The sequence below is a fragment of the Purpureocillium takamizusanense genome, chromosome 14 (genome assembly GCF_022605165.1).
Source record: "Purpureocillium takamizusanense chromosome 14, complete sequence".
Classification (NCBI taxonomy): domain Eukaryota; kingdom Fungi; phylum Ascomycota; class Sordariomycetes; order Hypocreales; family Ophiocordycipitaceae; genus Purpureocillium; species Purpureocillium takamizusanense.
The window spans coordinates 119,986-145,068 of record NC_063081.1 but is presented as its reverse complement, the minus strand read 5'-3'; the positions used below and the strand labels follow the sequence as shown (position 1 = coordinate 145,068).

Below are 25,083 nucleotides of genomic sequence, written 5' to 3'. Positions count from 1 at the left end.
AGCCATCGGGCAAAGATTGACGATATGGGTCTGGAATATCGGAGCTGTCGATTCCCTGCCAGTGCCTCTCTTTCCCTCTCTTGATCATTGCTGAGAGCCAATCATGAAATTCTTTCACGGATGTGAATGGCCCTGCTTGTGGCAAGACCCCGTTCGAAAACACCACATCTCCCAGTGGTCCGCGACTGATATTGCCTATCGACTAATTAGTAGAGAATTCTTACTAATTGAATGATGCGGCGTTACCGATAAAAGGATCGCCGGGCTTTTGACGTAATCGACGTAGTTCCAGGAGCATAGTCCGCAATTCGTGGCAGATTTGGATATGCTCAGGCTGAGTGATACAAGCCCACCGTTCTTCCAACGTAACACCGCTTATAAGTTCCATGAAAAGGAAGGTCAAGTCCTCATGCTGGGTCCAACCATAAATTTCTGGCATGGGAATGTTGGGTAAAGCCCGGCGCAGGGCCCAGAGGCACTGGCCTTCGGCAATTGTCACCTTGGGCGGCTTGCCGAACTTGACAAAAAGGCCGAGCTCTGGAAAGCGGACAGGGGGTCGTTCGTGACGGTTGATAAATTTTGGGTGTTGTGCGGCGCTCCTCTGCAGAATCTCGGAGACTGAAGGGAAAACTGCGTTGTTCCCGTTTCGAGAGCAGAATGAGGACCCTTCAAATCGGATGCACGCCCCGAACGGAAGGTCCTCAGATGGAAGGAGAGGGCCGCATTGCATCGCGGTGGGCATTCGATGTGGGAGACGGGAAGACAAGATCTGATCAAACGTGGGACAGGGTGTGCCATCCGTTGACAGGGAGTCTATTGGGGTATATGGTAGCTACAGAACAATGAGGGGGGGCAAGTTCGACTTGCGCATCTGAAGTAGTCAGGCCGGTGACGTAAGACCTGACTGTTGTGGGCTCTTGCCCTTGTGGGGCGTGGAAGGACAAATCGGGAAGGTGTGGCCGCGAGGACAAAGATAATAAAAAGAGGCCACATTGAACCCCCCCCCCCCAAAAAGCAAGACTTGGACCACACACACACACACAATACAGAGAGCTTCGGGCACCTCTTTTTGGCCTTTTCTTATGACCATGCCAACCCTCATCAATCCTTTGGTTCCGCCACTCTGGAAAAAGTCGTAACTTGCGCGGAGCTAGCCCGCCGCCTTGTGATTGGTTGACAATTGGTGCGGAGAGGCCGATATGATGCACACACAATTCCGCGAGCCTTGATCAGCACCGACCAGCGAACTCTGCTGCAGTGCGACAATCCAACACCACATGTGTTTCATGAAGCGCCCTTAACAGCCGTCAAATCGGAAGCGGGGTTTAGCCCACGAGGTGCGTGAAGAGAGTCACGGCCCGCGGATGTCTGACATTTGGCAGGCGCCTATGTTTGGTTGGTCGTCGAGAGGACAGGTTGGCGCATGCCGCGCGGCGAGTGTGCCTAGACTACGCTCGCGCTGTACGACATGGAGTGTGTTCGACCGGTCCGTGGATTCCCTCACGATCAGCGGCCTCACGAGCTTATTATGCTCGAAGAAGGGCTCCTCAAAGACTGGCGGCAGCGTCGCGGTCAACAACAGTCTACGTCGGCACGCTCCGCAAGTACCAGCCCAGCTGCGACATCGAACGACGGTAGTCGCTCGCGGTGATCGTGAGGTGGCACTCGTCGACGACGCTATGGTCTAGCCGTTGCCTATTGTCCAACCGGCCGACCTCCATAAACACCTCCGCGCAAGCCGCTTCGGCAGAAACGATGACGAGCGGTGCAGCCTTGTTGGACGTTCTGGGACGCCACATATGATATCAAATGCCGGCCTTGTCGAGGCGGTCGCGCATGTTCGTGCGTAGAGAAACGGTCGGCAATACTAGTACGGTCATGCCGCCGCCGTCTATCGCGGCCGCGACCATAAAGACGGGGCAATGATCCTCAACCCAACTCCGACCTCGCACCCCATCTTCACATCGATCGTCCCGGGGGATCGAGCCTCTGCAATCCAGCTCCCATGGCGGCGTCGATCAGTAGGCGCCCCTCGGGGATGTTCGACGATTCTCACCACTTGACTGCGCTGGCGCCATGTTCAAAACCCGCAGCAGGTAGATTGGGTCAAGTCGTATGCTGGTTGCTGGGGGCCCGTTCTAACGTTAGTGGAAGAGAGGCAACAAGGGATGGATGCCTCAAGTCCCCGCACGGGCCGTCTGCCGCTGAAGCACCATACAGGGGTTCAAACGATCGGTTACAAGTTACAACCCCACGTTTTTTCGCGACACGCGATATCTGGGGAGCTATTATGCCCAAGGGCCTGGGCAATTACTCTCGACTCCGACCTAGAGCTTAAAACCACCCTCTATCTCTGACCCGCGAGTCTCACGATACATCTATAAATATATAAAGGGGGGTGGAGGAGGAGGGGGGTGAGACACCTCTTTCCCCCCTCCGTCACCACGTTTCTTTCAAGGAAGGCATGCAAGGAATATATGTGAAGGGAAGGCTGGTCCGGGGGACGCCAAGTGGGGCAGAATACTTTTCGTATCTTCGTCTGCAAGGCAAAGCATCGTGTATGCCAGGATACGGCACAGCAGAGGTCTCATGCCGATCAGTAGTCGCGGCCTGTTTCACGGCGGCTCGCATGTAAAGTGGTTATATACTAGGAGACGGTATAGTAGTAGAAGTCTTGAAATGCCGATTAGCAATCGTAGCCTATTTCACGGCTGCCCGCATGTAAAAGTGATTATAGACTAGGAAACAGCATAGCAGAGGTCCAATGTCGATTAGCCGTCTCAGACTGTGTCATAGCGGTCTGCGTGTAAAGTGTTCCGGCGGCTTCAATCGCTTGCCATATATATATATATATATATATATATTGCTGGGGAAGGAATGTTCATCGACAATCTAAAAGCCTTTCTACACCATAAACTTCTCAGCACCCGCTTTCTAGCAGTTCGAACACCTTTTAACAAGACCTCGATACACATAACTTCAATCAAGCACCATGTCGATCAACGTTGTTCCCTCTACATGTAAGGCTCTCACTTTTCCCCTGAACCATGCAGCATCTCTGATGTCGTTATATCCTCCTCAGTTCAAGGAGCGTACTGGATCCGCAACAGATCCAATGGCAGTGTCCTGGGAGTCGGTGCCCTTCCTGACGGCGCGACTACGCCAGTCGGCCAAGCCAAGCTTGGGGTTCATCAAGTCTTGACTGATCGGTCTCAAATGTGGCTTCTCGAGCCGCTCTCGGATGGCGTCAGCTTCTATGTCAGAAATGCTCAAACGGACGGGGTCTTGGATGTCAGAGGTAGCGCCACGAGTGACGGTGCCTCAGTCATCATGTATCCGCAGACGGTCAATGCCAACCAGCACTGGACTTTTGAATGGGTTGAAGATGCGGACGGGTAAGTCTGCGTGCAGCTATCTGAATCTAGATAACATTTACATGATACTGAAACAGCAGGGAACCTAAACAGAGCCGCCTACTATCGTGTGAATAACAATTCCAGCAAAAAGGCTTTGACTCTGACCACTGGTTCCGGCAATGCTGGTGTGTCGTCAACTTGGAATAATGGACTGGAGCAGCGCTGGGCGTTTGTACCCGTCCACATCCCAACGTTGTACCGCATCTCCCATGCGCAAACCGGGTGGTTTCTTGGGTATGATAAGAACAATGGTTCGGCCCTCGCATCCGAAAAGGTCCCCATTACCGATGCCTCGCGCTACCAGCTGTGGTTCGTCGAATCGACCGACGAGGGTTACGTGATCCGGAGCGTCGAGGATGACAACAAAGTCCTCGACTTGTCCGGGAGCGAGACGGCCGACGGGACGCCTGTCATTGCGTACAACTATCACGGCAAGAAGAACCAACAATGGAAAATCGTCGACCTTGACGCAAGCAATCCCAACGACGATCGGTCAGTCTCTTCATTAATAGTTGAACCTAACTCGCGATCCACTACAGGTCTTCAAGACTAAAGCGTTATTTGGTTCACATAGGGTCAAGATCGTCAGCGCCGTGACGGACACTGTTATTCAGGTAATCGAGGGCGGCACGTCGGGAAAACTCCAAGCCCAGACAAATCACGACAACTCTTCTCAGGCCTGGAGGCTCCATCAACAACCCCTCCCATCCGTGTACTGGACGACGCTGCAGAATCTCAAGACTGGAAAATTCCTCAAGCAGAGCGAAAGCACCGTCTCGCCCTCATCCGGCATGGAGAATGCCCTCGATTATAGCGTGCAGTGGAGGTTCGTCCCCGACGGGACCAGGCCGCATCACTTTTCAGTCGTCAACAGGGCCACGGGCAGGGTCCTCCTCGCGACAAAGGAGTCGCCAATTGTCGTGGCGACCAGCGACAGAAAGGACGCGGGAGCCTTGTGGGCGGTTGAGGCGGCCGGAGACGGGATTGCCATTGTCAGCACGCAGACGGTCGGCGCCCTGGACCATTACGGTGGTGGTGATGCAATTGAGGCGCATCCAAACAATGGGATCACGGATCCATACCACCACTGGATCAATGTTCAGGTAAGCTTGGATCTCCTCTACAGCCTCCACCATGTATTTGTTTCTTTCTTCTCCCTTTCATTATTGTTCAAGAGTATTCTGACGTGTCTCGGTGGCTTCTTACAGGTAGCAGATAGGCTTCCATCATTTGCTCTCATCAATTCCCGGACAGGACACTGCCTAGCCTTCAAACCTGATACCAAGCCGGGAAGCGTCGTCATGTCCACGGACTCGTTGATGCAATGGGGAAGCCAATGGTATCTCGACATAGTGCTCGGAGAGGACGACTCCGCCATCTACGCAATCATTAATAAAGCCTCCGGCACGGTCCTGGACCATTGGGCAGGGGAGCGCATTGAGGCACAGGACGATGACACGAGCGACCCTCACCATCAATGGAGACTGATCCCCTGTCCGTGCGGAGAGAATTACTTCCAGCTGCAGAACGTGGGTACCGATCGTTATCTCGAGGAGAGGGTCGACAAAGTTGCCAACGCCACCGCGACTACTCCCATGAACCCCGACAGCCCCGAACACAACGATCAGGCACAGTGCTGGGAGCTCGTGTCTGCCCGCGTAGGGGGCTTCGACCTCATTGATATCGACGACGATGTGCTGCAGAGGATCTTGATGTACCTCCAGCCCGGGGATGCAAAGGCTCTGAAACATCGCATCGTCAAGCGAGCCCCAGGAAAGGGGAAGAAGGGGAAGAACAAGAACGCTCACATACCTCAAAACCCTAGACTGCTGCGGAACTTTCCTCGAACTGTTGGCCTAATATTCCAGCACCTCATCAACGATTGGGTCGAAGACAGACTGCCGACGACTGTGCAGGCTGGCAGGCGCGTGTCGACGACCCCGAACGAGGTCCAGTCCCGCTATAACATCGATGTACCGCGTTCACTCCTCCGCGAAGGACAAGGAGCCGATAGGGCAGGTTGGATGCGCATCGATATACAGGGCACATATACCACCACACCTGGTCACCGTGTCGCCAACATCCAGGGCCAGTGGAACACGGAGTCGCTCTTCCACGTCATCGTCCCTCTGGGCGTGCACGTTGGGGCAGAGACCATTCGAGACGCGATGCGCCGGAGCCTGGAAACAGGTGACAGCGTCATAATTGCTCGAGAGAATTCGACGAGCCCTGCCGGGGGGTCGAGACCGGGTACAATCCCGAGGCCGCCCCCCGGTCCGTCCGGTGGCAGTGGGAATGGGTGGGCATACCTTGGCGCTGCTATCCTTGCTGCTGCTTCCCTGCTCTAACCACTTGCCCTGTGATCCGTCTTATTGCGAATGTACATATGTAAGTCAGATATCAAAGTATTGATGAGATTCTACTACGCCTGGAACGACTCGCCTTCCACAGTTAGCGACTGGACGTAGGCATCCTATGAAGGGCACGGCGGCGGATGAATAACAGATAGTCTTAATTACAGTCTAAAGATGATTTTGGTTCGTGGTGCATTATGAACAATCCCTAAGTTACGTTTGTGTACCTATATCAGATGGAGTTGCCTCTGAGCCCTCTTGTATCAATGCAAATGATTCATCATTCCCAGCTCAAATGACTCGCCACCACCACCGCGTCAAAGCGCATTGTTCACCTGAATGATACCAGGCCCCGCGAGCGCTGCCTCAGCGACCGCATCGGCACTCTCGAAGCTGTTCTTCGTCGTGAGCGCGGCGTGGCTAAACCCCTGCATGACGTGCTTGGAGAAGGGGAACTCGGCGGAGAAGCTGATCTTGCTCCCGCTCCACGACACGTGCTTGAGCGGCACGGAGATGGGCAGCTGCTGACCCGTCGTGTAGGTCAGGAACAGGCTGCTGCCGTCACGGCCGATGTACTCCTTGGCGACCCCCGAAGCAGACAGGTCGGCGGCAAAGGAGAGGTCCTGGTCCCGCGGCTCGATGGCCGCGACGGCGGCGCCGTTGGTCATGAGGGGCGGGAAGATGGGCAGGTTGATGTTGCCGAGCGGGAAGGGGCACGACCCGGGGATGACGAACATTTGCAGCGCGGACCAGGCAAAGGGGGCGGGCACGGCGGTGAGGAAGGGCGACTCGGAGGGCACCTTGTCGAGGAAGACGCGGTAGAAGCCGTTTTGCTCGCCCTCCTGGCCGATGACGGACGAGACGGTCTGGATGGGAGCCGTGGCGCCGTCCTTGGCGAAGAGCACGTTGGCGCCCTGCAGCGCGCCGAGGACCACGGCGGTGAAGGTCTCGGCGAGGTTGACGGCGTCCTTGAGGTTGGACACGGGGAACTGGTACTGGCAGGGGGAGGGGGCGAAGACGCCCGCGCCCTTGAGGGTCGAGACGGCTGCTAGAGCGTGTTGCTCTTCTTGCTATAAGCAGAAAGCGTTTCCGTTAGTCGCTGACGATCAATCTTCTTCTGTGTTTGCGACCCCAACATAGAGACACACAGCCAGCCCCCCACGATGTAGAGAGTGGGTTGTGTTTCAGTTTCAGTTTCAGTGGTTTATTACTTACAGCCAGCACGGTGGAAAAGATCTTGACCAACTCGTCCTTGTTCTCAGCCCGGTAGCCGTCCACGCCGGCGGAGATGTTGTGCACGAGGGAGCTAAAGTAGGCCGTCTCGAACAGCTCGTTGAAGGCGATGAGCTGGAACGCGGTGGCGCTGCCGGCGCCGAGCGAGGTCGGCGGCGGGCTATTGGGGAGCAAGCCGCCGGCCTGCACCGCGATGCCGAGCTTCTGCTGGTCGCTGGGGGCCGGGAACCCGTCGTTGTTTGGGATGGCGGCTCCGAGGGCGACGCCCAGGAGGGTCGACACCACCGACAGGTGGACGAAGTGGGCCTTCATTGTCACAATGCAGGTGTTGTTGTTTCAAGGCGCCTTTGTTTCGTCGAATGTGTGTTGGAATGTTTTTTTTTTTTTAGTTAGAGTTATTGTTCGTTTTAGCCTTTGGTTTGGCAGATGGGAATATACATGGCACAACGGTGCAGTGGCGGCGGGTTTTGTACTCGGCTCTATAATAAGGTAACAAGAGAGAGGACATGGACCGAGAGTGCCGCCGCACGTATTCCATTCAATCGAGCATCCATCACCCACGTTGCAATCCGGCATCACCGCCGCCCGGAAGCTGCCACTGCCGTTGGCTCGCGCTGACGTTGACGACTTTACTCTCCCGGCGCCTCAGCAATAATGGAGGTAGGAAGGAAATGGCTGCTGTCAGCGGCCCTCCCCCCAAAATAGCAGTCTTTCTCGTCGTCGTCATAGAAGGGTTTAGCCCGCCCGGACGACGGGACATCCGGGGGGCACGGCACAAGCTGACTGTGTTGCCGGAACGCCGCTCAGCCTCCGAGACGCCACCCGTCCTAATATGGAAACCCCAATCATGGCGGTCGGTGGTTTTGTATTCCGCAAGGCGAGCGTCCAGTAGGGACACAAACTAAAAAAAAAAAAAACGGGAGGCGCCCGGAATGGATGGAGCCTCCTTTGATCGTGCTCGGCTGGTCGGGCCAGAGGTCAGCGACGTTGGTTGGCGTTCGGTGCCTTCAAGTCCCGTGGGGAGCCCGTTACGCGCCGCAACAGTCATGTTGGCGATGACGTTGGTCGCATTGTGGGCAATCGTGACGCTGACGGGAGATGGTCAGGGGTCTCTTTCTGGACGGTTCTGCGAGACCTCAATTCTACATACATTGGCTGCCGACATCGATGGCAAAAGTCCGCCACGGACGGTCACACACTTGACGCGGGGGACATGTCAACCCATCGTATACTCAACTGTTAGCTGAACCACGTCGGCCATTCGTTATGAGAAACCGTCCGTTGCCTTCAGCTACATTGGTGACATCCCACTGGGTCAGAGCAGATACACCAGTTGCTCTTGAGCTATAGCTGCATCATACCAGCGGCTCCTCCGTTGTACAACAGAGCGCCGTGCTCCAGGCCATCATTCTCGAGAAACATCGGGTATCCCATGTTCTCCAAGAACGGCACCTGCGACCAGTCCCATGTGCCAGCACTGCCGCGAAATGCGTCATCCAGCACCATCAGCTCCTCGGCGCTCTGCTGCCCCCTCGGGTCCGTGGCGCTGCTCGGTGTCAACGGCCGCGCGACAGGAGCAGGAGCAGGAGCAGGAGCAGCAGAGGCAAACTCCTCGGGCTTGTGCCTCTCGCTGGCCTGCGTCCGCGCAATGGGATACACGCCCAGCGGGTTCAGGATGTAGTCCAGCGAAAACTGCCGCGGGTGCTGCACGGTCTCGCCGTCGTGGGCCGGCTGCTCTCCGTCCTCGTCGCCCGGCCCGGCCCCTCCTTCGTTCCGACTACGCTGTTGATGCTGCTGCTGATGCTTCTCCCTCAGTTTCTCGAAGCGCTTGAGAGCCTGCGTCGCGGACTCGACGAACAGGTCCACCTTCATGTAGCGCCGCAGGTGTCGCAGCACCCGCACGTTGCTCTCCAGCATGCGCGCGTAGTCGTCGTCAAACACCCGGCGGCCCGGCAGCAGCGGCTGTGCGATGTCGTCTAAGCGCCGCCGCCCCATCATCATCCAGGAGGCGAGCGTCGTGACCAGCACGCCGCTACACACCTGCGCGTGCATGGCGAACGGCACGTCCACCATGCTCTCCCTGTGGCACCTGTACAGGTCGTCCAGCAGGCCGGCGATGTGGGCCGCCTTGGCCGCGCAGACGCGGTGGCAGCGGGCGAGGAAGTCGGGCGGCGCGTTGTCGCGGATCCATGTCGTCGCCGAGGGGGGGAAGACGAGGCCCGAGACGCCGACGCGGTAGAGGTCGTTGAACGTCTGCGCGAGCACGATGTGAAGCCCGAAGAACACGTTGAGGCGGCCCGACGCCTTGTACAGGTAGACGTTGGCGGGCGTCATGCGCAGGGCGTCGGGGATGGACGCCTCCGTGTCTGCGAGCTCCGCGTCGAGCTGCTGGAAGCGCGAGTCGTGCTTGGCGCTCCAGGGGACGTCGCCGTCGAGGTGCTTGACGTACTTGAGGACCCGCGAGCGCGTCCACATGGCGCGGATGTAAAACGCCCTCAGGTCGAGGTTCGCCGCGCCGCTGCTGCCGCTGCTGCCGCCCTCATGATGATGATGACAACGACGAAGGTCCCTCACGTCGTCGCCGTCGTTGTCCCTTCTCTCGTCGACAACAAACGGCAGGACCGTGCCCCGGCGCAGCATCTCCGTGACGCGCGGCGTGCCCCTGATGAAGTCGTCCTCGCGGCAGGGCAGCTGGACCTGCGCGTCGTCGGCGGATATGAACCTCAGCTGGTCGATGCCGCACTCGATGAAGGCGTCCTGCAGGTAGCACGCCCAGAAGAGCCTCCGCCGGGACTCCTTGACAACGGCCCAGTTCATCGACATGGCGGCACCGGCAGCACCGGCAGCAGCAGAACCAGCAGAACCAGCAGCAGCAGCGCCGGGGCCCTCCTGGCGCCGCCGCCGCTCGCACAGCACGTCGTCGTCGTGCTCCACGTTGAGCTGCAGGATCTGCACGTGCCGCGCGACGATGCCCGACACGAGCAGGGCCTTGGCGTGCTCGCCCACCCGCAGGTGGTGCTCGTGCAGCAGCACCGCCGCCATGAGGCACTCGACGGCGGCGCTGCCAAAGTTGGCCAGCAGGTGCTCCATGGCGGACGCCGCCCAGCCCCGTCCGGCCTCGTGGAAGCGCGTGCCCGGCGGGAGGCTGCCGTCGTCTTCGTCCGCAGAAGAAGAGGAGGAAGAGGAAGAGGCGGTGATGTGGGCGCAGTAAAAGGGCGCGGCGAGCGCACACATGACGTGGACGAGTCCCGACGAGTCTTGTTGGTATGCGACCCCCTCCTCCTCCTCGTCGTTGTCCTCCCGGAAGCGCTCCATAAACGTCGGGATGTGCAGGAACCCTAGGCACCGGACGGTGTGGACGAGGGAAAAGTACACGTCCAGCAGTCGGCGCACGCGATGGACGGACGGCAAGCTGCGCGACAGCAGCCACGGCGGCGGCATCCAGGGGGCATCGACGAGGGCGCGGGATGGTGAAGCGCGCGGGGCCTCATGATATGCGCCGTTGTCGCCGCCGCCGCCGCTACCCGCCGCGTCACGATAGCGGCAAGGCAGGCCCCGCGTGCCGCATCTGCCGCAGCACGGGGCCTCGCCCGAACACTTGGCCTTGGTCCGCTGGCACTCGATGCAGGACCGGGAGGTGCGGCGCCGCGCGAGGCCGGCCTTTGTGATGGCTTGGTTGCCGCCACTGCCGCCCGGACGCCGTGACGCTGGCGAGGAAGAATAATGGGACGAGGAGGAGTAGGAGGAGGAGGAGGAGGCCGCGCTACGTGTCTTGTTGTTGCTGTTGTTGGGCTCCTCCTCGGCCGCCGTCGCCGCCGCGTAGGCGCATTGTGCCCCGAACTTGTCGCATTTGCGACACGACCCTGGGTTGCGGTCGCATTTGACCTGCGAAGGGGGGAAAAGAAAGTGAGAGAGAGAGAGCGTCAGCAAAGTCAAGACGGCGTCAGGGGGATTCCAGGACCGACATGAAGCAAAAGGGTCAGTCAATTTGTGATGCGCACCTTGCGTTTGCGACAGACCAGGCAGCTCTTGGGCTCCATGGCCGAGACGTGAAGCGATTGTGAGGCAGTCTCATCACTGCCTACCTACAAAAAGGCGTTGCTCATCGTGCAAACGTTTGTGTCAGCAGCAGAGGTCTCCTGGCAGTGCTGGCACTGAGCAGCAGGGTGATGTGCCCAACAACTCCAACCGACCGAGAATCTGCAGCAGCAGCAGCAGCAGCAGCAGGGGCCCCTGGTGGAGGATGGGAGGGCCCGCCTGTTCGCGCCATGTATCAATCATGCGGGGTCGCACGCCTTATGCTGTGAATGTTGCGACTCGATGCGGAGAGGGCGTGGCGTCAATAGCGCAAGAGTCAAGGGTCAACTCGACATGAAGCGTGGTGGACAGGTGAGGCCAACTTTGACATCCAGTCACATACATGAACGTAATTCACATACAGAGTATAGTATACTATTAGTAGTCAGCGAGAAACAGTTTAAGACCCCGCGCCAATTGGGACCCGGAACGTCAATATCTGCCAATCTACTCGGTAATCGTATATCTCTGTACTTCAAATCGTAGGCATGCACGTCAGGCGCTCGCTCGACAAGCACCCATGGCTGAACCACAGTAAACATGCTCGGCTCTATAGATGATTCTACTAATTTGCCCAAATCACTACTTCACGCCCAGAAGCTCCTTCATCGTCACGCCCATGACGCTCGGGTGCGGCACGATGACGGCGCCCGCCCTCTCCAGCGCCGCGGCCTTGTCCGCCGCCGTCGCGTCCCTCGGCGAGAGGACGGCCCCCGCGTGGCCCATGATCTTGCCCACGGGCGCCGTCTGGCCCGCGACCATGGCGATGACAGGCTTGGGGCTCGGCGTGGACCGGCGGTGCCGCGCAATCATGTCGGCGGCGTGCAGCTCCTGCTCGCCGCCAATCTCGCCGATGACGATGATGCCCTCGGTCTCGGGGTCGGTGAGGAGGACCTGGAGCACGTCGGCAATGGTGGTGCCTGTTCCTCTGTCAGCGAGCCTTCCCATCTTTTGTCTCTCTCCTTTCGCTAACCCATCCATGATGCCCCAGCGCGATGTGACGGGAAAAGGGGTGAAAAAAGGGGGCTTACCCGGCATCGAGTCGCCGCCCACGGCAACGACGAGGCTCTGCCCCAGCCCCGCGGCGCTCGTCGCGCCGACCGCCTCGTAGCTCAGGGTGCCCGACTTGCTCACGATGCCGACGCGGCCGCGGCGGTACTGGCGGTAGGGCATGATGCCGACGCGGCAGCGGTCCGGGGAGATGACGCCCGGGCAGTTGGGCCCGACGAGGCGGCTGCGGCTCTGCGTGCGCAGCACCTCGTGCACGTGCAGCAGGTCGTGCACGGGGATGTGCTCGGCCACGGAGACGACGAGCGGCACCTCGGCCTCGATGGCCTCGACGATGGCCCTGGCGGCGAACTGCGCGGGCACGAAGACGGCGCTGACGTGCGGCTTGACGGCTTGCATGGCCTGCAAGGACAGATGGACACTGCGGTTAGCATCATCCTTTTTCCTTCTTTGCTCTATTTTCCACCTCATATCCCTGACTGTTGGCGAGAAGGTGGGGAGGGGGGACAAGGGGCCGCGAGAGAGAGGGTGAAGAGAAGAGAAGCATACATACCTCGCGGACGGTGCCAAAGACGGGGAGGTCGAGGTGCGTCTGGCCGCCTTTGCCGGGGGAGACGCCGCCGACGACCTTTGTGCCGTACTCGATGGTGTCCTTGGCATTCGACGTGGCCTGGCAGTTGTCAGAAGGAGCAGAGGGCTATCAGATGTAAGGGGGTTCCATACAGCCTGGCCGGTGAAGCCTAAGCCATCAGATCAGACATCAATCAGCACACGAGGTTCACGTTCTTGGAGGAACAGACAGGGCCCTCGTCCCATACCTTGATAGATGACGCGAGAGTTGCCATCAATGCGTAGGTTGTCTATCGTGTCCTCGTAACCGCCGCCTCGCCGCGGCCACAGCGACGTCGAAAAGGTCCGGGAGGAGCATGCCAGCGCGCGCAGCGATCGTGCTGCCGCCGACCTACAGGGCGTCAACATGACGGCGGCGGTACCCCTTTTGCTTCGCGACTTGTCTGAATGAATGGATGGCTTTAGCTTGTTGGAGCTTGGGCTTCCTCTTTGCGCTTGCTCCGAGTAGTCGCGTGCGCCGTCCGTCGTTGAGAGCGGTTATGCCGATAACGTCAATTGATGAGTCTCTATGAGTGCAGGTGAGAAATGAATGACGGGGTCGCGCTTATTAGGGCTTCTCTTATGAAGCAATCCACGCGACCGCTATCGGCGCCTGCTGTAACTAGTAGTTCTGCCTTTCCGTGATGCAGCACCGGACACAAACGGAGGAGAGAGCAGTAGGCAGTTAGTAGGCTGTAACAAGCCGAGGTAGGTAGCGCACGCTCACGCTCTGTCTCCAGCCACCGCTGCCGCCCGCTGCGGGCGCATATAGCCCGGTTATATGACCCCAGGCGTCATTAGTGCTCGGTCCAGAGGTATGTACACCCACTGTACATACCTACCGTTTTGGGCGGCTGGCGGCACGATCCGGAAGGGAGGGCGGGGGCGGGGAGCAGTGGCGTCTGGACGGGGAAAGCTGTGCCTGGCCAAGTTGGGGCCTGCTGCTGCTGATGAGTGCATTGTGGCGCGTGGCAGGCGGCATTGATGAGGAGGAAGAGAGACACGGGCTAATGCCGTGCCACGCGAGGCGTCAAACTGGTGGGGGCGATGATTGATTGTGTCTCATAGATGGACAACTTCACGTTCATAGTTTTGTACTTGTGCTGCAGCTCTCAAAGCATACGTACCTTGGGTATGATGAGCACGCACCATCTGGCAATCTCGACAGCTCCTTGTTTTCCCATTGCTTCCACTGCATGAGATGCTGGCTCGCCTGTGCTGCTGCTTTGGATACTATACTGTCCATCCTGCTGTGATACCCTCCGCGCTCTCACCTTGACGTGGCTGACGCAGTGCTCCCGTCTGGGTCCGTCCTCCCCGGTGGCCCGCGAACAAGAGTTTGGCTTGCTGCCCGTTGACACGCCTCATTGGAAGCCCGCCCGCCGGCGGAGTTGGAGATGCACAGCAGCAGATGGAGGATTGATGGGGGGAGGTGGGCTGGCGCCGCCATCCTTAAAAGTCCGCCCGCCTGCTGCTCCAAACACGACCCGTCGGTCCATGTCCTCTTCACTCTCCATCATGCCCATGATTTGTGTTACTTCTCCAATTGATCTAGTATGATGGGGGAGGCAGAGACGAGATCAAATTCTTCAACGAGGTGACAATCATGGAGCTTGTGCAAGCCCCTCAAAGACAGGTCAGGTCATTAGGGGTGATGAAGGAACTTATTTAGTAACTTATACGCCTAAAACTCCGCCAGGCAGCCATCACTGCACTGGGGCGCAAGACAGGCAAGTCCTCCCTGTGCCATATACCTATCCTTGTCCGGCACGGCGGATCAAGCACGATTACCAACCAACGCCAGTACGCCTCTACTGCCTGCTAGGTATCCCACCACCATCGCGCGTCATCCATCCATCCATCTCCACGCCGCGCCCCCCGGGCCGTCGGTCGCCCTGACTCGATCGATCCAGTCGTTCCGCAGCTCCAAAGACGAGTTTGCTACTAGCGCCTCCTACACACCCAATCTTCTCTTCCGCGGTTTCCGCAACCCCCAACGACGATCAACGGACAATACTACTTACTGCCATGGCCCTCTGAAGTACGTCCCGGGCCATTCGCTTCCATCTTCGGTCCCTCGACATCACCATCGTCCCCAATTCCTCTGATCTGGGCGACTGTGCCAGCAAAGGCGTCATGGCACCGAGCAGCCCGGCCGCCGACGCCCGCCACGGGGCCTCGGGGCCGACCGTCCGAGACGGCAACGCCTCCTACCACCACCGCGACGACAACGACATGGACGACGATGCCGACTCGAATGTCGAGGCCACCGAGCCAACGGAAAACGGCTACCGCTACGACTCGTTCCCGTCGTATAATAAAAACAATAACAATCGCCGCTACCGCGATACCGAAGCAGCAGCAGTCAATAATGGCAGTCTACATCATGATCACCGCACAAACGGCGCATCAACAGGCTCATCCTCCTCCTCCTCCCCGCCGCTCAAACCCCCCGCGGCATCAACGTCGGCCCGCGCCCTCGCCCCGGACCTCCTCCGCGGGCTCCTCATGATCATCATGGCCCTCGACCACACCGCCCTCGCGCTGCACACCTGGTCCCACGGCACCGGCCGCGTCCCCGAGTCCGACGACACCGTCGTGCGGCGCTTCAACCGCCCCGTCGCCTACGTCGTGCGCACCCTCACCCACCTCTGCGCCCCCGGCTTCACCTTCCTGCTCGGCATGGGCGTCGTGTACCTCGGGCGCTCGCGCCGCGGCAGGCTCGGCTGGGGGGCCGCCCGCCTGGCGCGCTACCTGGCCGTGCGCGCCGCGGTGCTGACGGCCGTGACGGTCGTGTTTGGGCTCGTCGTCACGGCGGGAAAGGTCTGGTTCCTCAACATGGTCCTGTTCGCGCTGGCGGTGGATTACCTCCTCGCGGGGTTGCTGTGGATGGCCATGGATTGGACGGAGGGGGCGTTGGCGCGCTGGCTGGAGGGGTGGATGGTGAAGAAGAGCAAAGTGCGGGCAGGAGATGGTGCGGGTGAGCGACGGCCGTTGCTGTCTAGCGAGACGACGACGACGACGACGGTGGCGGCACCGGCAGTAGCAGATGCAACGACAGGGCGGGCCCAAGACTCGACCACCACCGCCGCGCTGGCCGCGTCCATCTCGTGGCACGTCCACAACGCCGCGGTGCTCATCCTGAGTACCATCACCATCTGGTGGAACATATGGCTCTCCGAGACCCATGGCCACTGCCAGGCCGAGTCGTCGTCGCTCACCACCACCACATTACAATCATCACCACCACCCTCACTCTCAGCCTCCTCTTCCTCCTCCTCCTCCTTCACGCCATCATCAGCATTTAGAACAGCCACCGCACCGCAAAATCCCCTCCTGCGCATCTGGTTCTGGCCCGTCATGGACGCCGCCACCACCGGCGGCGGGCGCGTCCTGTCCGGCTTTCCCCCCATGGCATGGCTCTCCTTTGCCATCCTCGGCCTGCTCTACGGGCGCGTCCTCGTCGCCCAGTCCTCTCGCCCGCGCTCGCCCCGCGCCGTGGCCGCCGCGCACGTCCTCGTCGCGCTGCTCTTCGCCCTCGTCTTTGTCCTCACGCGCGTGCTCCGCGTGGGGAACCTCTCCGAGGGCTGCCTGCAGACCCCCGCTCAGCAGCAGCAGCAACGTCAAGATGCCAACCCGTACCTCGCCGACATGCCCTCCTTCTTCTACATCGTCAAGTACCCCCCGGACGTCTCCTTCTGGGCCTTTGCCATGGCCGGCAACCTCTTCCTGCTCGCCCTCTTCGCCGCCCTCCCCCCGCGCCGCCTCGCCCCTCCCCATCCTCATCCTCAACCTCATTCCCACCACGACCACCACCTGCGCCGTTGGAGCCACCGCCTCCTCGCCCTCCCCGCCGCCATGCTCCTCGACTTTGGCACCACCGCCCTCTTCTTCTACGTCGCGCACATGCTCCTCGTCTTCGCCCTCGGCGCCGCCCTCGTCGCCCTCTTCGGCCACGACACGGGCGTCGCCACCGACCCCATGAACCCCGGCGACACGCGCGGCATCGACAACATCGCCGCCTACTTTGCCGTCTGGGCCGCCGCCATGCTCATGCTGTGGCCCGTCTGCAGGGCGTATAGCAGGTTCAAGAGCACCAAGTCGGCGGATTCCATCTGGCGCTTCTTTTAGCTTTGACTGCGTTTCTTTGTGTGTGTATGTGAGTGAGTGAGTGAGAGAGTGTGAGTGTGTGAGAGAGAGAAAGAGAGAGAAAGAGAGAGAGTGGAGGTAGAGGCGAGTTGTTAGGTTGGGACAGGACAGGACAAGCAGAATCGTAGAACGGTGGTTGTTGGCATGTCAGAGGCATTCCATCTACAGGATAGACTGTTCGCATCACATCAAGATAGAGCGCGTACAAAAATATGAGCGTATTTTTTTTCTTTTTGCTGCTACCCATACACGTCCCTCGCCAATGTCATGTCATGATGATGGCACGTCGACGACACTCATCATCAAGACCCATCACAGAGTCACAGAGACTCATCGCTCCCAACGCCAAGTCTCTCCATGTCCTCCCTCCAACTCCTCTTCACCTCATCCAGGAACCCCTCCACCGTCAGCAAATCCACCGCCACCCCCGCGAGCCCCTTGCCGACCATGGCCGCGCGGGCGAAGGCGTCGCGCGTGCCCGCCGCCGCCGCGAACTCGGGGTTGTGAGGCCCCTGGCCGCCGCCCTCCTCCCCGGCGGGCGCGATGGCAAACGCGGGGCTCAGGCTCGGCATCGCGTAGCTCACGTCGCCCTGGTCGGTGCTCGCCTGCGTGCGCCCGCGCCGGACGTCCTCCTCGACGTTCTCCGCGATGGGATGCCGCGGGCCGAGCGCGTTAAAGTACCGCGTGTAGCTCCGCGCGAGCGGCCCGTTGGCGACGTGGTCCCTGTACGCCTCCCCCTCGGTGATGCTGAGCCTCGCGCCCGACGCCGTGGCCCCGGCCTCGAAGCACGCGTAGACCTTGCGCCGGAGCCGCCCCAGCCGGGCCTGCGAGTCGGCGCGCACGACGAACCGGCCCGCCGCGTGCGCGTGGATGATGTTGGGGCGCAGCCCGCCGTCGGTGATGTGCCCCTGGATGACGTCGCCGGGCATGCACTGCTGCCGCAGCATCGACAGGCTCGCGTACGCGGTGACGAGCCCGTCGAGCGCGTTGATGCCCAGCCACGGGTTGGCCGCGGCGTGCGCCTCGCGCCCAAAGTACTCGGCCTGGAAGCTGGAGAGCGCCGTGGTGTGCATGCGCGCCGCGTCCGGCACGATGCCCGGGTGGGAGATGAGGCTCACGTCGACGCCTTGCGACGAGTAGGCGCCCGCGTTGAGCAGGCGGATCTTGCCGCCGCCACCTGCCATGATAACAACAACAACAACATGTCAGCCAGACTCGGTACGGTACGGTACTCGTGTGTATGTGTGGGTGGAGGGAAAACGCTACCCTCCTCTGCGGGTGTGCCAAACAGCACAATCTTGCCGCAGAGCTTATGCTTCTTCATGACGGTGGCCGTCGCCGCGGCACCGAGGACGGACGCGCTCGCAATCAGGTTGTGTCCGCAGGCATGCCCGATGCCGGGCAGGGCGTCTACATACAAACTACGTCAGCCGTTACCGTCTTGACTTTATCGGAAGGAGGGATGCGCCTCACCCATCTCCGCGTTAAAGGACACGACCGGGCCTCGCCTCCCCGAATCGTAGACGGCCACCCATGCCGTGTCGATGCCGTACGCAGACCTCGTCACGCGCCAGCCGTCCTGGGCGGCCATGAAGCGCGTCAGCACATGGTGCGCGTGGTGCTCCTCGTACGCCAGCTCAGGGTTGTCGTGGATCGTCTTGTTGACCGGCCAGAAGGCAACGGCGAGTTCATCGACGGCCGCGCTGATGTCCTCGAGGAGAGGTGGCCTGCCAGCATCGTCACCACCAAGGCTGGCGGCTCTCGCCCCTCGTTCACCGAGATAGAAATCGCTTGGCTGGTTCATTGCGTTGTGACAACGTGCCTTCGGGTGTCTGACAAATGCCAACAACGCAAAAGGTCAATGAATGGCTCCGTACTCTACCGAGATACAAGCCATAAACTCTGCGTGAAGCCTGGCTACGATGGACAGACGACGCCACCAGCTCACCATCATGCCACATGCCACGCGGAGTGCGAATGCGGGGAGCCCCAAATGGGGAACCCTGGTCCCGGCCATCCTTCATCAAAGATCCACCAAAGAGCGAGTAGCGCCGTCGCTTGGGCGGCGCAAGAGCGGGATACGCCCAGGGTCCCATGCGCCGTCGCCGACAAGTTCCCCGACGGTGCGATATCGTCCACGTCGCAAGGCCACGGCCGACACCGGCAGGCATCTCCACGCTCCCAGCCAGTTACGACGGAGGCGTTATCAGTCGGTCGGGGCGAAGACGACGTGCCCTCTGAAGACGGGAGGCCTAGACCTTTGTTTCGCTCGCCAGTGAGAGAGTCGGCAATTGTAAGACTTGAGCTGGCAAGCGCGTGCTGTTTGCAACAGAGAACGTGCTCGACAAGACGCAATGGCTGCACAGGCTCCGTCTACAGGCGCTGGAGAAGCCATCGAGCTGTCCGTCTCACGCCAGGCGAGCCACGCAGAGCGTGACGACAAGGGCGCGGCGCGCATCACGGATGAAGCCGGCGACCTCGCCGTGCGGGCCATCGCCGCCGGTGAGCCAGACGCGGCCGCGAGCAAACGTGTGCTGCGCAAAATCGACGCTCGCATCCTCCCGTTTCTCTGCGTCACATACGCCCTACAGTTCATCGACAAGACGTCGCTGGCCTACTCATCCGTCTACGGCCTGATCCGTGACACCAATCTCGTTGGCCAGCAGTACAGCTGGGCCAGCAGCATTTTCTACTTTGGCTACCTGGTGGCCGAGTACCCTGGCGTGGCGCTTCTGCAGCGCGTCTCCGTGGCCAAGTTTCTCGGCGCCAACATTGTGCTCTGGGGCGGCGTGCTCATGAGCACGGCCGCTTGCTCGAGCTTTGCTGGGCTCGCGTCGGTCCGCTTCATCCTGGGCATGACAGAGGCCACCATCTCGCCGGGATTCGTCGCCGTGACGGGCATCTGGTGGTCGCGCCAGGAGCAGGCCGGACGCTCTGCGTTATGGATTTCCTTCTTGGGCGTAGGGGGCTGCATCGGTGGCCTCCTCGCATACGGCATCGGGCACATTGGAGGAAGTCTGGCGCCGTGGCAGTACATCTTCCTCATCCTAGGGGCCGTCACGGTTGCATGGGGCATCGCCTTTGTGATTTTCGTGCCCGACGGGCCAGCGCGGGCCAGCTGGCTCCAAGACGAAGACAAAGTCATTGCGGTGCAGCGGGTGGCTGCGAACAAGACCGGGACGGGTCGCAGTAGGAGGTTTGACGCAAACCAGGTCATGGAGGCGGCCACAGATCCCGCTGTCATCGTGCTCGGCCTCATCTCATTTGTCAACGCCATCGGCAGCGGCGGGCTTGCCTTTGGGCCGCTCATCGTGCAGGGCTTCGGCTTCAGTCCGCTCAACACCATCCTGATGCAGCTGCCGCTGTCTGCCGTGCAGACCGTTGCACAGCTAGGTTCGGGCGTGCTTTCGAGCAAGATTCGCAGTTCGCGGCTACACGTGGCCAGCGCGGCGATGATCCCTCCGGTAAGGCCGCCATTGAGCTGATTTTCCGACACGAAAGGGCTGAACAAAATAGATCATTGGGGCTTGCCTCATCAACAAGCTCGCCGCGGATAACAAATGGGGCAGGCTCGTCGGAGTCTGGCTTCTGGGCAGCTACCCGGTGGGATTTCTCGTAATACTGGGACTGCTGTCGAGTAACATCGCCGGCAGCACGAAGCGGTCCGTGGCCAGCGGGTGGGTATTCGTGTGCTACTGCGTCGGACAGATTTCAGGACCGCAGTTCTTCAAGAGCACCGAGGCGCCCGAGTACCGGAGCGGCATCGTGGCCATGTTGTGTGCCTTTTGCATCAACCTGCTGCTGAACCAGGGTCTCCGACTGCTGTACGTGCGGGAGAACAGGCGACGCGAGGCGGGGTTGGCAGGCCTGCCCGACGAGACGATTCAGGCGCTCAAGCGCTCAAGCGAGCTGCAAGGCTTCGAAGACGTGACGGACAAGAAGAACGTGAGTGCCTGCCAAAACGGTGTAATACAAGGTGCTCCGATGTGGCTAACGAGAAGGGGTACGTAGGCGATGTTTCGGTATGTACTGTGACGGCGCAGTGGACGCATACCTATGCGAGGGCCGGATTCGAGGTCTGCAACGACAGGCCGAGGTTGTGTTTCCTGGAGAGGGGCCTACTAGGCAGGTAAAAGGCAGGCTATGTCATGAAGGCTGAAGCTCACGGACTTGTCCCCCCCGCTTGAGGTTGTTTTGATACGAGTTAGCCAGAGCACTGCGTAGCATCTGCCGCAGGGCGAAAGGCAAGAGCTTGTTGCTTACTTTTGTATCGTCGGGGCGCACCCAGAGGGCTGGTGGAGGAAAGACGACACGAGGTGTGCTAGTGTCATGCCTCTTCAGGTGTAGTTGATCGTGTTGGTGGTGTCGGTATCCCAGTCATCCATCAATGAGAGAAGCAAGCCCGCTGCGTCGGGAGTCGGGGGAGGGACATTGAAGACCCAGGGCCCCACGTGACGCCGTGCGGGCGGCGACCGGGCGTTCGGATATGACGGCCGTCAGCCCTGCTGCCGACGAGGCGTCTCAGTGCCGTGCGCAGTGAAGTGCGGCCCCGGAGTGCACCACCTCAGCTACGTACTAACCTTTAGTACTGCCCCGTAGAGCAGCTCAATCCTCAGCGCATGCGGGCATGCAGTGGATCCATCAGTGGATGGAGAGCCTGCCCGGTGGGTGCGCAGGGCTGGGCGGTGCAGGCCCCTCCCCTGAGGTCCCCCCACCCCACCCCCGGGCCCCTCCACTCCTTCCGCTCAGCCGCTGCCAGATACTGAGGTGCCCTGGACTGCGCTGCGCTGCGCGCACAGCTGCAGTGACCTGCCTGCGGATGGAAGTTTATTACCAATGTCACTCCACTGCCAGTTCGGGTCAGCTCAGCTGCATGGTGGGAGGGAGGCAAGGGAGGGTTCGTTTGCGACGCAACCACACGGAGAAGGCGGGCCAGAGCCGCCTCACAAAAGGTCGAATAGCCCGACGTCGGCTTTGGATGGACCAACCCCAGAGTTCACCAGGCGGCTTCAAGACGGGACTTCCAATGAACTACGGCCGAGCGCAGAGGCTGTGCGGCGGCGCTGTCGCTGTCAGAAAAAAAAAATGCGGAGCTGCCCATCCCGCCGGCCTGCCCTCGCTTGCACTGGCTGGAACACCACCTACCTCAGGCAGCGGCCATTGATTGAATTGGGGCACTACTTGACTGCGCCGTTCTGCACACCAGACGGACCATCGTCACCGCCCCTCAACGCCGACGTCGTCCATCCTCCGCGGACTCCCGGCTCCCAACTCCACGGACTCGGGCGCCCGCTTGCCTGCTGCCCGCCTGCTGCCCGCCGCCCTGTCGGTCGCAGTACGCACGTAGTGGCTTTCCTTGTCCGGCCCAGCCTTGGCTGCACGGAACCAACCCGACTCGCCTGTCCGTCCGACCGACCGTCTGCCTGTCCGTCCGATCGATCGATCGACCCGGCCCGGCCTTGGTCTGCCGGCTCCGTGCGGCCCCCGCCCCCCCGGGACGTTCGTGGGTGCGGTGCGACTGCGACCGAGAGAGAGCTGCGCGCGCGCGCAACACCAACCAACCGTCGCCAACAGAGAGGCCCAGCGGTCGCATCGTCTCGCCTTCGCTCCCGCTCCGCAGCCTCGAGGCCGCTTCCGCCCCTGATCCCGAGGCCCAGCCCAGCCCAGCCCAGCCCGGCCCAGCCCGGCGGCTGCGGTGGTGGTGGCGCTGGCCCAAGAGACGGCAGGCAGCTCTTGCAGCCCCCCCGTCCTCCACGGCGTCATTGGACGCGCGCCTCCGTCGTCACCACCGCCGGCATTTGTTTGGGGCTGAATGTCGGCCCCCGTTACGAGTGCCGCCGGGGCGACATCCCGCGATCAGACCGTTGTCATGGGGCCCAAGACGAGCTTCAGTCCCGACTCGTGCCCCTCGTCAGCAACGGCCTCCTCGTCCTCGTCCTCGTCCTCATCCTCCTGCGGCGGCTCGACCCGAGACGGCTGTTCCTCGTCGCCGCCTCCCTCGGCTTCATCGCCAACTTCCTCCTCGGCCATTGCGGCCGTGCCGTCTGCCGCCAATGCCACTCCCACCCCTCGCCAGCCATTGAGTCGTCGCGGCCACTTCAAGTCGCGCCTTGGCTGCTTCAGCTGCAAGCGGCGCCGCGTCAAGTGCAACGAGTTGCGCCCCGAGTGCGCTCCCTGCCGTCGCCTCGGCCTCACCTGCGTCTACCCCCCAGCTGCCAGCAATGCGTCGCCGTCGGCTTCCTCCTCCAACACCGTTGGTGTCGCCGCCGCCGCCGCCTTGCGCGCCAACCCTTCGATGCTCGCCCTCCAAGACCTGCGCTTTTACCACCAGTTCCTGACTACGGCCTTCCCCACGCTTCCCCTCCGCAACGGCCAGGTCTGGTCCGACGCCGCCGCCATGTCCCACCAGGTGAGGCTTGACCTGCAAGCTGCCCCCCCTCCATCACGTCGCATGAGTGCTGACTTTGCCCAGTATGAGCACCTGGCCCACGCCCTGCTCGGACTTGGCGCCTCCAACCTCTCGCAAAACGGCAACGTCGACTACACCTCGCAGGCTCTACAGCATCGCGTCGTCGCCATCAAACTGTTCAACGAGCAGCTCAGTCGGCCGCCGACGTCGGCTGCCGACGCCGACGCCCTCTTCGCCACCGTCCTCTGCCTCCTCACGCAGTCGTCCCTACTCTCTGACACAATGATCGAGTACATGACCATGACTCGGGGCGCCCACCTCGTTGCCACCTCGGTCATCACCGACTACACCACCTCCATCTTTCGGACCTTTACGCCCCAGGGCCACATCCAGTCGCTCACCGCCGTAGTCTGCGAGATGCCCAAGGATTTTGCCGTCACTGACGCCTTCAGGGCGTCTGTCGCGAGCCTCGAGCCCCTGTGTCATGAGCAGACCGAGAGAGCCTACCTGGGCTGCCAGCTTCGGTGCATTGACGCCCTCCATGAGTCGTCCCTCGCCGGTACGTCGTCTAACTGTCATGTTGATTCTGTGTGGTCAGCCCGACTGACATGGCCCTGCAGCTTGGAAAGAATTTGTCATCTTGTACATGATGCCATCATCCTTTTCGAACCAAGAGTTTCTCTCTCTTATCGATGCGGAGAACCATGTCGGCCGACTGCTCGTCATCCACATGTTCCTGCTCGACTACATTCTCGGCCGGTTCTGCATCGCCCCGGCAGACTGCCCAAAGTTGCCGGGACGGAAAAATGTCATTATTGGCTGGACAAGGGATCTGGCCAAGACCTTGCCCAGCGAGTACCAAAAGTACATTCAGTGGCCGCTCGAGTACTGCGAGGTGCTGGCTGGCCTGGATGCGCGGTACCTACTCAGCCCTTGACCGACGTTTCATCATATTATTACTACGTATTTAGCTCGACGACCCGCCACACCAAGAACACGGCCCACAGAACGTGTTGAGTGGTGCGCAGGGTCTACAATGTGTCCACGACGGATGGAAGTACTACATGGAGCCCAGGACGAGGGTGTTGCAAATGGTCTGCTCACCATAGACAGGCATTTGCGTCTGCTAGATTTACCCCAGCGGCTGCTCAAATGAGTAGGCCCTGGTGGCCACCATCATCTAGGACGGCGTTTGCGTGGGATCTGCTCAGATGGTCCCCAAGTAGCCATTGTGATCCAATATGGAAACATCTTAGCTACACGCTCGTACCTATAATGCCAACATCAATCACTATGAGGTAGCCGCTTACTGTTGCCCTCGCGTGTGACACGCACGAACCAAAGACTTGCTGGCCGTCTGTTCGTGGCCCGCCCAGCCCACTTGTTGGGTTGCTGGTGATGCAAGATTCCACTTGGCTCGCAAACCTCGCACGACCCACCGACCCACTCGGCGAGCGCGTCGCCGCTCTCGCACGCGAACGGGACGGTTCGGTACTGCCGCCACGGGGCGAGGGTCACAAGCTTCATCATCTGTCGGCGACGGTGGCGCGTGCTGGACTGCCTCCGCGGTGTGTAAGTAGAGACGCCGGGATGTACGTAGTGAATCGCCTGCTTGGGCCACTCCTTTCATGTTGCCCACGCGTAGCAAACACGTGCGTTTGTATAGGCTATTAGTTAGGGGGGGCATTGCCCTCGGATATGGCAAGCAATGAATGAAGAAATAAAGAGCTTGTATTATGATCTCGAACCTTGTTTCTTCCTATCACGCTGGGGTTACAAGTTCATACTATACGAATCACAGTCCCGAAGGGCGGGGGTGCACCGTACA

The 25,083-nt window shown here is 60.5% G+C and overlaps 8 protein-coding genes across 8 annotated transcripts; 4 read left to right on the top strand and 4 right to left on the bottom strand.

Moving 5' to 3' along the window:
* Positions 1–2,992: 2,992 nt before the first annotated feature.
* On the top strand, positions 2,993–5,764 carry JDV02_010743 (uncharacterized protein; the record flags this gene model as incomplete). The annotated part of the gene is made up of 5 exons (XM_047992501.1): positions 2,993–3,020; positions 3,083–3,395; positions 3,468–3,908; positions 3,991–4,519; positions 4,625–5,764. The coding sequence occupies 5 exons, from the start codon at positions 2,993–2,995 to the stop codon at positions 5,762–5,764; spliced, it is 2,451 nt and encodes an 816-aa protein (XP_047848515.1).
* Positions 5,765–5,924: 160 nt separating this feature from the next.
* On the bottom strand, positions 5,925–7,441 carry JDV02_010742 (uncharacterized protein). The gene is made up of 2 exons (XM_047992500.1): positions 6,986–7,441; positions 5,925–6,840 (listed from the first exon to the last, which is right to left on the bottom strand). Exons 1-2 carry the CDS (start codon positions 7,313–7,315, stop codon positions 6,088–6,090), a joined length of 1,083 nt encoding a protein of 360 aa, XP_047848514.1. The 5' UTR covers positions 7,316–7,441; the 3' UTR covers positions 5,925–6,087.
* Positions 7,442–8,137: 696 nt separating this feature from the next.
* Positions 8,138–11,123, bottom strand: JDV02_010741 (uncharacterized protein). Its single transcript, XM_047992499.1, has 2 exons — positions 11,005–11,123; positions 8,138–10,888 (listed from the first exon to the last, which is right to left on the bottom strand). The coding sequence occupies exons 1-2, from the start codon at positions 11,041–11,043 to the stop codon at positions 8,348–8,350; spliced, it is 2,580 nt and encodes an 859-aa protein (XP_047848513.1). The 5' UTR covers positions 11,044–11,123; the 3' UTR covers positions 8,138–8,347.
* Positions 11,124–11,487: 364 nt separating this feature from the next.
* Positions 11,488–13,408, bottom strand: JDV02_010740 (uncharacterized protein). Its single transcript, XM_047992498.1, has 5 exons — positions 12,907–13,408; positions 12,812–12,828; positions 12,642–12,758; positions 12,112–12,490; positions 11,488–12,000 (listed from the first exon to the last, which is right to left on the bottom strand). Exons 1-5 carry the CDS (start codon positions 13,064–13,066, stop codon positions 11,663–11,665), a joined length of 1,011 nt encoding a protein of 336 aa, XP_047848512.1. The 5' UTR covers positions 13,067–13,408; the 3' UTR covers positions 11,488–11,662.
* A 1,136-nt stretch (positions 13,409–14,544) lies between these two features.
* Positions 14,545–17,336, top strand: JDV02_010739 (uncharacterized protein). Its single transcript, XM_047992497.1, has one exon. The coding sequence runs from the start codon at positions 14,834–14,836 to the stop codon at positions 16,826–16,828; it is 1,995 nt and encodes a 664-aa protein (XP_047848511.1). The 5' UTR covers positions 14,545–14,833; the 3' UTR covers positions 16,829–17,336.
* On the bottom strand, positions 17,167–18,650 carry JDV02_010738 (uncharacterized protein; the record flags this gene model as incomplete). The annotated part of the gene is made up of 3 exons (XM_047992496.1): positions 17,167–18,023; positions 18,113–18,256; positions 18,320–18,650. The coding sequence occupies 3 exons, from the start codon at positions 18,648–18,650 to the stop codon at positions 17,167–17,169; spliced, it is 1,332 nt and encodes a 443-aa protein (XP_047848510.1).
* A 313-nt stretch (positions 18,651–18,963) lies between these two features.
* JDV02_010737 (uncharacterized protein) lies at positions 18,964–21,324 on the top strand. The gene is made up of 3 exons (XM_047992495.1): positions 18,964–20,310; positions 20,363–20,791; positions 20,858–21,324. The coding sequence occupies exons 1-3, from the start codon at positions 19,201–19,203 to the stop codon at positions 20,879–20,881; spliced, it is 1,563 nt and encodes a 520-aa protein (XP_047848509.1). The 5' UTR covers positions 18,964–19,200; the 3' UTR covers positions 20,882–21,324.
* Positions 21,325–21,839: 515 nt separating this feature from the next.
* JDV02_010736 (uncharacterized protein) lies at positions 21,840–24,984 on the top strand. The gene is made up of 3 exons (XM_047992494.1): positions 21,840–23,255; positions 23,319–23,814; positions 23,876–24,984. Exons 1-3 carry the CDS (start codon positions 22,659–22,661, stop codon positions 24,190–24,192), a joined length of 1,410 nt encoding a protein of 469 aa, XP_047848508.1. The 5' UTR covers positions 21,840–22,658; the 3' UTR covers positions 24,193–24,984.
* Positions 24,985–25,083: the final 99 nt, after the last annotated feature.